Source organism: Siniperca chuatsi, linkage group LG13 (genome assembly GCF_020085105.1).
Source record: "Siniperca chuatsi isolate FFG_IHB_CAS linkage group LG13, ASM2008510v1, whole genome shotgun sequence".
Lineage (NCBI taxonomy): Eukaryota > Metazoa > Chordata > Actinopteri > Centrarchiformes > Sinipercidae > Siniperca > Siniperca chuatsi.
The window spans coordinates 15,725,433-15,737,932 of record NC_058054.1 but is presented as its reverse complement, the minus strand read 5'-3'; the positions used below and the strand labels follow the sequence as shown (position 1 = coordinate 15,737,932).

General features: G+C 36.9%; 1 protein-coding gene across 1 annotated transcript in view; it reads right to left on the bottom strand.

Annotated features, from left to right (window-relative positions):
• fgf12a (fibroblast growth factor 12a) overlaps positions 1-596 on the bottom strand; it is a 37,877-nt gene extending 37,281 nt beyond the window's left edge. Inside the window, exon 1 of the mRNA XM_044219233.1 lies at positions 412-596. Coding sequence (XP_044075168.1) covers positions 412-430 — 19 coding nt within the window. The 5' untranslated portion in view covers positions 431-596. The remainder of the gene's footprint in view (positions 1-411) is intronic.
• Between the last annotated feature and the right edge of the window lie 11,904 nt (positions 597-12,500).

Sequence of the window (12,500 nt, the reverse complement as noted above, 5' to 3'; positions counted from 1 at the left end):
TAATAGTAAGCTATTGATAAATCTTGAAAGGTGTAAGGTGCTTAACGCAGAGAGCAAACTAGTCGATGAGACTGAGCTATGAAGCCGGGATCCAGCAGCAGCATCGCGCTGCAGCACTGAAGCATGTGGTGATCTGTGGTTGGTTAACGCACATTATACACACTATCATCCGCACCCTTCAACTTCTATCCCAGGCTATGAAAGTGCGTCCCTGCTCTACTGCATGTGATGTTATGCTGCATGCAGTTGATATAATAACAAAGTTTGAAGGCTTTTTTGTGTGTTCCGCAGTCTGAGCACAAAGAATCCACACACATAAGCAGTGCTACGTCAAAAAAAAAATAAAAACTTAACACCAAAACAAAATGCGCTCATAACTTATTAATATGCAAGCACGTGGAAGTTTCTTACCGGCGTTTTTATCACCCATGTCCCCTTGCTGTGCAGAAGTTGAAGATACTGCCGACGTAGGCTGAAGGAATGCGCTTGGAGCTGGTGCGCGCTCGTTTCTTCAGTTAGGACAGCCGAGCAGAGGGCGGCAAGTTGCTTGTTTCAAGTGATAAATTGCAAAATGAGCTCCTTTTGGGACCCCCGACACGGGAGGCAGCGACACCGGATATAGAGCTCTTTAGTGAGCTCGTGCTTACCCCTTGGTGTTTGCAAGAGTTTCTGAGTAAGGTGGACTGAGGGCTCAGGTAAAGAATGCGGAAGGGTTGGGACTTTGTGTGTGTGTGTGTGTGTGTGTGTGTGTGTGTGTGTGTGTTTGTTTGTTTGCAGGGGAGAGCGGATGCAGGGTGTGCATTGTGTCTTGATGCAGGAGATGTTTTTGTCAGGAGCTTTTCTTGCTGTTGTGCTGGAACACTGCAAAATAGGCGAGATTTTAATTTCCTTACAAACCAGCATGTTTACAATTTGTACTGATGATTATAGTGACAAAACTCTTCTATCTTATAGATAAACCCTGATCAAAGCTGTTTTCTATTCAAAATTCCTCACATTATATGTGGTCTTGGAGCTCTTTAGGTGGGTGCTGTTACAATTTTGTGGCTGTGCTCTTTTTTTTTTTGACAGAGCCAATAAGCATAATTTAAAACTGTAATTTTGATCAAACAATGAATACGAAAATAGTTGCATATAGATATACTATATATGATTGAATGTATGAGTGAATGAATGAAGTTCTTATTATTGTGCCTTACAAGACACCGCAAATTCATACAAGCCAGATCCAAAATGTTGCTTGTACATTGCAGATTTTCATAATTTATAAAACATGTACTGTAAAATACTGGAGAATCAGAATAAATACTAATTAAATAATCCATCTTGCCTTCTTTTCTAAGCTTTTGAGACAAAATTAGTAAGGCCAGTGAGAGAATGCTTGCAGTATAATGTACACCTGTTTATCCTAAATTCAGAAGTGCTAGTACACTTTTTTGCATGTATTCTTTCATATTCTTAACCAGTCTCTGCTAATTACCAATAAATAATTTCCCCTTCAGCTAACATCCTCACACACCTGCTGACCGCATACTATACCATGTTGCTTCACTGTTAGCAAAGGCAGCTGCTATTTTGCTGAGAGACATCAATATTTAATGAATGAATCACAGGTCAATAGTCGTGTCCTGAGAGTCTGACTCTTTATTGTACCCATCATTTGATTATACTGCAGTAGCATTATGAAAGACATTGTGTACAGGACATACAAAAACTACTGTGCATTTAGAATGAGCTGGCTGTTCAAGTGTGATGGGTTTGTGAAAAAAGCTCTTGAGGAACCTGCTAGTGTTGTGTAATCAAATCAGTGTGAACTGCCAGGGCATGTATGTACACAAAAGGTACAGTGTGTGCCTAAGAGTGTGCTGCTCTCACATTTATTCAAGTGCCCCTCACGTTCTGTAATGATTGTTTTTTTCTAAATCTGGGGTAAAACAAACAAACCTTTACAAAAACACTTTTTAACATTTTTTAAAAGCGGTGCACTGTCCTCTGTGGTATTTTGGGTAAAATAAACAGGACTTTGCTGTGGTGGAGTTATCTGAAATCCCACTCAGTGTCTGAAAGAATACCACAATCACACACTGACCACCGAGTATCAAAATCTATGCAGGAAAAAACTGAAAACAAGTCTCAGTGTCACATTATCTAACTGGCCCATTGATCAGTGTCTTAGAAAGCTCCCCGTCAGCACTCTGATGGGACGCTATGATAACAGCTAGAGTTTCCTCTGATGGTATAAAAAGACTGTGCTGCTGGTATAAGATGTTTCTAGTCTTTGGGCTGAAACAGAAGCCTCAAGGCCAAATGATGTTCAGCATCATGCGTCGGCCTGTGGACCCAAATCACAGCACAATACAGGAGCCGGCCGCCAGAGTTGCTTTATTAGTCACTTTTTTTAGACATAGTTGCAGTAAGATGAATGAGTGTCCTACAAGAATGACAAGTTGTTCTGATTTCAGACATCACACTTCCTGTGACATGACCGAGGCCTTGCTGCCCTGTTGTTGACACGGGCGAATTCTGACTGGCGTCGGTTCACAGTAAATCGATGAGAGGACCTGAAAGAGGACACCTCTGCTGGGGGGAAAATGCACTGCATTGATCAGAGGAACCTATAGTCCTCTACAGATTCAGAGAGAGATGAATGTGTGTGTTTGTGTTGTTGCAAAGCAGGGCTGCAGCATTGTACGGCTTTTACCTAACTTCTGCTGCCACCAAATATTTATGATTCTCACCCTCTTTTCGGCTTCTCTCCTCACTCTCTGTTCTTCTCTTTGGCCTCCCCACCTAAATCCGTCCTCCTATCACTGTCATCTCTACCTTTACTTCCCTCCTCTCTTCATCCCTCCTCCTCCTCTCCCACATCTCCCTGTCCTCCCCTGCCCCAGACCTGCACCCATAGGATATTATCTAACTTGGCAGTGTGTCCTTGGGTCCCTACAGTGGCAAAGGCATATTGCTCTCCATTCTTTGTACACTGTATCTTTGCCCTGAAACCTCTACACCCACACATTTCTGTAAAACTATATAATTTTCTTGCAGAAGTGTGAGATTGTATTATATTGTCCCCAGGGGATGCATTGTCTGCTTGCGTCAAAATTAATTACCTACCTACTCCTAAATGACTTTTATTGTTTTCTAGCTCCATTACAGCATTTTTCTGTGCAATATTGTCTATAGCTAAAGTGGCCCAGCAAGTCAAGTGCAGATATTGCATTGGAGAAGAGCCCTAGTTACTCTGCAGACACTGCAGTGCAGCCTTCCCACTGTAAATTCTACCTTCTTCACCTATGTCTGGAGCCACTGGCCAGTTTATGAGAAGTTTGTGGAACTTGATGCCAATAGCAACACCTAGTGCCATCAATACTGTTCAGCTACTGTCCAAGGCTTTCACTACTTTCTTTCTCATTTGAATGAAAACAAACTTCAGCACGCATACCATTTTCTTTGATAAGAAGTAAAACAGTCATTAATTATGTTTTTACTAATATTTTGACATTCTGAATAATATATCGTAAATCAGCACGTGTTTTTTACAGTGCTCCCGCTTTCTCCGTCTTCTTATTCTCCTCCAAGCTCAAAGCTTTTACATTCATTGTTATTTTCTTTCTTTCATTTTGGAAATATATCTGCAGCGGTGGAATAAGTATTTTGAACCCTTTCAGAGTGTGATATTATTATATTACATTATTGGATTATTATTACTGAAACATTATTGCTGCATTATTCCGCAATTTTATTGACCATGCTGTTTTTGCATGCAGTACATCAAATCAGCAGATACCTATTTACCTGTGCCATCTGATTGATCCGACTCAACATGCAGCAATTCATCCTTTCCTGTGGCAGCGGCAGAGGTGGACCCTGACCGGGAGTTAAGCTCTTTTCCATTGAAGAGAATGCTTCCTGTCCTTATGTCCGTCACTGTAGCCGCATAACAACTACCTTGCCCTGCTTAACTCTTTTGCTCAGCCCTCGCAAGCTAAAGCAAGTTAAACTTCGGGGCCAAAGCGCACAGGACCAATAGGACTGCCACATTTTGACGTGACCGGTGTCCCCTTCCATTTTCACCTGCCATACTGAAGATGACCGCCCAGAGCAGACGGAGAGCACTTTACTAAGAAGCAGAACAAGTGAATCACAGCTTTTAATACTGGGCACATATTGGCACCAGGTAATCAACCAGTCAGATGCAACTTCAGCTACAGCTTGCACCTGTGTTCATTTAGCTCGCAACAGGTGAGCTCGTTAGAAGGATTTGATGTCTATTTTGTTGTCTCAGGTGAATAAAGTCAGCTCATATGACATGAAATAGGAGATGTCATTTGTTTTGTAGGTGCGTTTGCAGTCGGGTTACATTTCAGTTTTTTGTAACACACTACACACAAATCCATAATCTTTATATTATGAGCTTTTTCCTTAATGATTACTAATAATACAGTAGATGAAACTGCAATGATCCTGTGTAACCAGCAAATATAAAAATAATTTTGAAAAAAAGAATATTAATTCAATTCAATTTTATTTACATAGCGCCAATTCGTAACAGAAGATATCTCATTGCACTTTTCCTATAGAGCAGGTCTAGACGGTACTCTTTATAATATTATTTACAGAGGGTGGAAACCTTTAGGCAGGGTAATTTTGGGGCACAACCTTTGAATTGTGCCAATCAGGGTAGTTTGAAGGAAGGAGGGGTGTTCCACAAAATTAATACTTAATTTGGGAAATAAATATTAAAGTTTTAATAATTCCCGTAAGAAATTATACACATAAAGAACAATCAAGGAAGATGAAATTATTAAAAAATTTCAGTGAAACTTGAACGTGGCAAAAAAAAGAGCCAAAAAAGGAGAAGAATGCTTTTAGAACCACATGGTAGATTGATCAAAAAGAGAAATGTGAACAGGGAATCCCGATTTCCAAATTAATTGATAAAAATTTCTTAGTCTCATTAGCCCAAAACTATTTTAATTTTATCAAAAGAAAGCTAAAGGACAACCTAAGGGAATTGCGCCTCACCCAAATCCCTGAAGTACCCGGAGAGGAGTTACTAAAGGACAGGAATGCTTAATTGGAATTGGAAAAAAGCATTTGAAGTGCATGTATTTATGGATAATGACCGAAGAGGTTGTTAGTAGGGCCAGATTTAAGTTGGAGTTTAATGCCATAAATAACTTTTTAAGGGTTAGGTCACAATTGGCTTTAAACTACAAACAGGCAATCTTTATAATTATGGATTTTCCTAAGGCAAAAGAGAACTAAAGACCTTTCAAATTTATAATTTGGTATTATAGTTAAGGGGCATAAATGGAAGGCCATGATTCCATGAATGTAGTCAATAGGTCTTAAACTAGCAAATTAAGGCGAAATAAAGTAATTAATAACTAAATGGATTTTATTGGCCAGGAAGCTGGATTGTTGAGAAGAAATGATGAAAAAGAGCAATGAAGCCTATTCAAAATGATTAGTGAAATTTATTGCTAAAGGGAATTGGAAAAAAACTAGCAAACAGTAGAGAAGAAGGAGGGAGTCAAGGTTCCATTTGAGTGGAGAAATATGTCCAGGAAAGAAAAAATAGGGGATTATGAAAAACATGGGATTTAAGTACTAAGAGGGGAAAGGGAAGAGTTGTATATTGGACTAAAGTTGGTTAAGAATGGTTTAAGGAAAAAAAAAGCTTTTAAAGGATTGGAAAGTGCTTGCGCTACCATTAATGGGTTGAGAGCGCTCGCCAACCTGAGCCGTTGAGAGAAGTTGAACTTGAAGTTGCCGTCGTTGGAGAGCCAGACACAATAACATTATTTAGGTTCAGTTGTAGGATAATTTGTAAGGTTGGAAAGGAGGTTTGTGAAGTTTTAATTTAAAATTAAACTAAAGGACGTTATAGCTATGTAATAGGCCAGGCAGTGTTTGACAATAAGTAAACAAAGGAAACCTGTATTATTTTTAATAATTATCTTGGAATTAAAAATTATGTAAGTTTGAAGTTAAAAAGATTCCAAGGGAAAATTGAAACATTTCTTAATTTAGCAATTTAAGTTTTTGGGTAATTGGTTTGCCTTGGCAGTTAATTTTTTACTAATTTTTTAAAGTATTTAAAAGCCTCAAAGTGTTCCCCAAAGGGAATAAGACAAATGTAAAGGCCTCTAAAGAGCCTCATGTAATGAGATGTTTTAACCTCATTAAGAGATAATGTCTACATGATTAAGGTTTATTTTGAATCAGTTTGTTTGTTAAGTTTCTAAATTTGCTGTTCTTTTTAAAGGATTTTGTTTATATCCAAATAATGCAGGTTTAGTCAGGAAAAGTGGTTATTAAGGGCAAAACTACTCTTAATTACTTAGTTAAGCAATTGACCTTAAATTAGAAAGAAAGGGACAGCGCATAAGCATGGTGAGCAAATCTAAATTTATATGGGTTAATAAGCTGGGAAGGAATTTGGTTGATTTCTTAGGGAAAATCGAAGGTTTGTTAAACCAAGAGGGCATAAATCTACAAATTGTATCGTATAAGGTAACGTTAAGGCAACTTGATAAAAACATTGCCATTAAAAACTTTATGGCTTGGGTTGGCCAAAAAAGTGCTTTGAGATCTTAATTGGCTTGATTTCCTAGTTAAATTTAATGTGTCGTTTGGGGTTCCTTTTAAATCACTTTAAACTTGTCTTTAGACTTACGGACTAACCATTTCTGCAGTGGCTTAATTAGATGATTTGTTTAAAAAGGATTTTCATTCTTGTTTAAAATTCTTTTATTCCAATATAAACATTTCTTGGTCCCCTAGCATATCAAAAGCTTTAAATTTAAAATAAGTTATTTGAAAAGTTTTACCAAAGGGAATGTAATTTTAGCCAAGAACCTTTAACAAAGAAGCAATTTTTACGTGAAAGTACATTTCGTCCAAAATTTAGGAAATTCATAAACCTTTTTACAAGAGGCAATGGACTGGAGGCCATTAAAACCAACCATTCTTATAGGGTCAGGTGTGGAACAAAATTGAATTGGTTCTGGGTTTTATCAGACAACCCAAATATGTTAAACATTCCCAAACAGTAACTAGATAAGGAAGTGCCATAATTGGAATAAGGGATTCCAGGCCATCAGGGGGCTTAAAACCAATTTAAAGGATAAGGAAAAGTGAGGAAATAAGCTATGGATATTGCAGGCTGTGTACCGGGTATGCTTTGCTTAGGGTTAGGGGTTGAAGGTTTAGAAGGAGTGGTGAGAAATTAAGTTGCTGTGCAGGATGCAGAATGGGTTGGAAAAAGGGAATAGGAAAGGTTGTTTGGTTGGTGAGTGCGTTACTTTGGTTTGGAAAGGGAGATAGATGTTGAAGTATGGGTAAATTTAAGTTATTTTGGGTGAATAAGTTTTGTTGGAGCAGTTTTACAGGTTTGCAAAAAAAGTAAACAATTTGGAAATTTTAAAGGCAATTTAGAAAGGGAGTTGCATGGCATTTCTTGGAGCCTTTGGGACAGAGTTTTGAGAGAGCCATTTCTAGAGGAGTAGAAGGATATAAGGGGGAAAAGGGCATTTCTGGGCTTTTGGTGGCGGTTTATGGGAGCAGGCTTGAGAGGGATTTGGGAGGGGGAAAAGGATTAAAGGGGTGCGAGGGTTTGGAAGACTTGTGTTAGAGTTAACAGATAAATAATTAGAGTGGAATTTTGGAGAGTTTTATGAAGTCTTAATGAGGACATTACCCTTGGAATTATATAATGATAAACACAAGAAGCTCAAATAATTCCCTGAATAGAAAAAAGATTAGTTAAAATTTCAACAGATGAAAACTAAAGATTCATAAAGCATATAGGGATTTTTACAAATCCCTGAATTATATGACTATAGAAAGAGAAAATAGAAAAGCCTGGAACCAAAGGATTTAAAATTGGATAATAAATAAGAACGAAGAGGGGTTTAATAGGTGTTTTAAAGTTTAGTTATGTTTCGGAAGTTTTTTTGTTTTATTTTTAATTTGCAGGTTCCACCAAGTCAACTTTCCAACATTAGGAAGGAGTCTTGCACTCAGAATTTTAACTGTACATTGAACTGTGCAGAGCAGGGTTTAAGACAGTGGGCCGTTGGGACAGGTTGGAGGTTGTCCTGGGAAAAGGAAAGGGGAATGATTCCTTGGCAATCAAGAGTGGGAATCATTGTTGAGGATATATGTTGAATTATTGAAACACTTTTACTAACTTGGGTTCCCTCCATGTCTGGACCATGGTCTAGGAGAATAGAGGAGCGTATTGCCAGAACTTCTTGCTTCGTTTTGCCCTACTAACATTAAATGAGGTTAGCGAGTTAAGGATTTATAAATGTTTAAATTAATTTCCCTTAAAAAAGTTTTAATTAATTAAAAATTCTGCATTCAGGCATCCTAAATAAAGTTAGAATTAGAAATTGAAGAAATTTCTATATCATGTGTTTTATTCAATAAACCATTATTATTCTTCATTGAATGAAATTCATTTCCTGCAACCAAAGGTACCTTCTGTTACCAAGTTAAGCTAAGTTAATTTTAAAGTGCTTCTGTTTACCGTATGTAGAACAATATTCCCGAACCTGTAACTCTAAATTTGGAAGCCAAACTGGATTCCTAACATTTACCTCAAAACCCAATATAAGGAGGAATTTACGAGTTACTTATAAACTGAATTGAGGCACACGGGGACTTAATAGGACATAATCACTTTGGCACATTATGAAGTACCTTAAATTGCACTTTCCACTAAAAGGTAATTTAAACAAAGGAGGTTCTGGTTTGAGGTACTTTTGCTGGTAAGCATGCAATAAGTCCAATTTTTAGTTTCCATGATTTCAAGTCTTAAATTATTGTTCTAACAGCCATTAAATACTTTTAAAAAAATTTAATTCTAATGAAATTTAATTTAAAGCCCAATGTAACAATTTAGAAAAAGAATTTAAAATTAGTTACATAGCGTTTATCTAACATATTCAGCCCAAACATCGGGACTTTAATTTTAACAGGAAGAAAACACTCCTTGGAAGGGAAACCTGAGGAGAACCAGAAATGCGCCTAGTCGCTGGGAAATTGGTTAGAAAAGGGAAGGGGTGGGAGAAAAACAAATTTGTTAAAGCGAAAATGATGGAAATTAATTAAATTAATAAAGGTTAAACCCTAAATTAATGCAATAATAATGCCAAAACAACAATGAGAGAGAGACAGGAAAGGGCAGTAAACCGTCAATTTGCAGCTGGTAAAATACCTGTGAAAAGCAGGCAGGGGCAAGAACAGAGCCAAAATAAGAAACGATTGATGCTAGAGGGAAAAGACAGGGAAGAAGGAAGGGAGTCTTTTTCCATCGGTTTAGTCGGGTTTGCATCAGCCACTAACTACTAAAAAATTTTAAGATTCTTTGTTGTCTGGAATACTGTCTGTTAAAAATGTTTAAAGAAGGGTTGATTTATAAGGCCTAAGTCCTTTCCTTTGGAAGGTATCTTATTTTATAGAGGCAGATCGTGGAGAGGTCAGCCTTTTAAGAGGTGATGGGAGGTTTAATGGCGGATTCTTAAGACTTGTTATATTAGAGCCAGGAAGTTAAGAAGCAAAGGGAACGGAGCACAAAAATCCACCAATAAAGATAATGAACACGTATTATTTTATGTAAAGTGTATAAAAGGATGAACTAAATATTTTAATAATTAAAGGAAAAGTTAAGTAAATGTAGAGGAGCAAAAATAATTTATCGGATAGCAATATATAAAAGAAGGAAGATAGGGGAAAAATAGGAGTAAATGTAAACTAAAATTAAATATTTAATAACTTAGAATGTTTAGGATAATTGAAGGATTAGACTTAAAAGTACAACATAAGGTGGTGAAACTAAAAGGCCTTAAATTTTACAAGATAAATTTTTAACACTGTTAACGAGACCTGTTGGACCCATTGAAAATATTTGTAATTTCACAGTGCGTCTTCTACTAACCTCTAAATCACGTAACTTAGGCAAAACAACTGAGGCATGTTTATGGTTGAAGACTTAGGAAAGGTAGAATTAAGGTTAGTTTGGTTAAACCCGGTCAAGAGTGGTTTTTTAAAAGAGGGTGTATTAAGGGATAAGCTGAAGGACTGGTATAACAAGTGCACAGTAAAAAAATGGCCTAAATTTAACCTTGATCCCTTGGTAAGATGTGATTGTAAGCAGTCATGAAAGCATAGAAAGTAAAAGATTAAGTGTTAATTTAGTGTAATTTGAAGTGTTGGGTATTGATTTTACTGAAATACTAATTGTTCTTAATAATAAATTTTATTAATTTACAGGCTTAGAGAATAACTCTTAAACCATGGGTAATGGCCTGGAAAAGAAACCTTTTTTTTTCCCTTTAAGTGAGTATAGTTCCTAAAAAACGACTTTGATCTTAAGCATTTCAGACTCGTTGGATGTCTTAATTTGGAATGTTTTTATTTGCAGTTTTAACTGTTGGGTTTTTGTAGGAATTTGGGTTATATGTCTGTCAAGTAAGAACCATTCACTTATAAATGAGGATCAAGAGGCAATTGGGACTGGAAATTGGCAAATTAGTTATTAAATGACGTAGAATGGGATCGTTTAAATTAAGTTAAGCCAAATAATCAAATGGCGTTCAAGGCCTGGTATAGGATTAAAAGTATTTAATGGTGAATGAGATTTTGGAAGGTTTAAATGTTTCATTGGAAGCCTACAGAGTCGGGTTGGTAGGGTGGGTTATTGACGGAAGTCAAAAGAAATTTTTTATCTAAAAAGTTGATGTGGACAAACGAAGTTTGGTTTTGAATAAACCAAGGAAATTTAGGTGTTAGGTTTTAAAAAAGGTTTAATTTTGGTTTTGTGGTACTTCTTTTTTTCTTTTTTTGGAACATTGGGTTAAATTCTTTGGGTAGTCCAAAGGAAAGGTAGGGATTCAGGAAATTAGTAGCCTCGGTTAAAAAGCCAACTTAGCAAATGTTGGAAAGTTAAGAAAGGTAAAGGGGATGGGTCTTGACCAAATGAAGAGATAGTTTAGGTGATGTCCCTGTGTTTGTTGCGACATTAATCAGTTGGGTGCATTCTTGTTCAGTGGGTGTACAAAAAAAAATTACAAAATGCGACAAATGTAAGTTAATTTAGCCCTGCATGTGTGACAACAAATCCTGAACAATTGAACTGGAAACTTTTTTACCAGACTTTCTTAGCTAAATTGTTAAAGTGTATTTAGAGAAACTAGTAATTAATCTTTCTTAAACTAGAAAACTTGACCTTCCGGTGTCAATTGGTCCTGATTTCAGGCAGACCAAAGGGTTGTTCAGTGTAAGCAGGTTGCAAAAGCGTGGCATTATGAAAGTTAAGTGAAATTTCATTTCAGAAGTTGTAAGTCAAGGGCAAGTCTTTCCAATTTGGACTGTTCTGCCATGTACCATAAACCCATTGGATAAGTTTGGAAAGAGTGCCATTTGGCATTGTAAATTGGAACTTCCCATTGGCGAAAGTACCCGCGGGACATTTTTACCTTTTTAAACATAGACTGAATAAGGGCAAAATGGAAGGTCATAATTGGAGGATTAGCTGGGCTTTAATTAGTGAGGAGCCTGTTTTTAGGTTATGGCTTAGGAAAGATGAATATAGAAAAGGCGGGTAAAGCTGAACTTCTAAGCTTCAAGGCCAATTTGAATTTGGATAAGAGGAAAAGAAACTGAGGAAAGTTGGGGGCTTTGATTTCATACATTTGTTAAGAGAGGAAGGATAAGGGGAAAGGGGGGTATGGAAGTGGGCATATTATTGGTAGGTCTTTTTAAGTTAAGCTTGGTTTTGGGAGCAGTAGTAAGGAAAAGGTTTTGGGTAAATAGATAATTGGAAAGGGGTATTTAAGCAATTGTCAAGCTGTGGCTTGTTTGGGAGAGGAGCTTGCAGAGTAGGAATAAGAAAAAAGGGTTGCGGAAAGTGACTTTAGGGTTTGTTTGGCAAGGTCTTGGGCAGCAGGTGTTGAGCACAGGAGTGGTGGAGACAGCAGTGCTTGGAGGAGAGTTCTGGAGGAGGAAAAGGGTTGGGATAATTTCGGGTAATGGTTGGGAGAAGATGGTAGGAAGGGTTTTGGGAGAAAGTAATTAGGGAATTGTACTGAGAGCAGGGTATGGGAAGGGGACGCAAAGTTGTGGGGCAGAGGTGTCTTGGGGAAGAGTAACGAACGCAGGATTGGGCCATTTGTTCTTGGGAGAAAGGATAAGTTGGACAAATAGCTTAAAATAATTAGAATTGAAATTTTACTAAGTTGGCCTATTCGAAATAGTTTTTTTAACAGTTTAATTGATTTTAATAAACCAATTAATATTCTTAATAAAAGAATTAGAAAAGTTAATAAAGTTATTGAGTAAAAAATTTTTTGAGTTACAATCAGTATGTAATCTAAATTAAATATTATCTTACGTTTCCCGATCCAATTTTTTGTTACTTAAGATTAAAATTTCATTTCCATATCCGAGCACCATTACTTTTGGAGTAACTTTATTCTAATTCCTGGCAG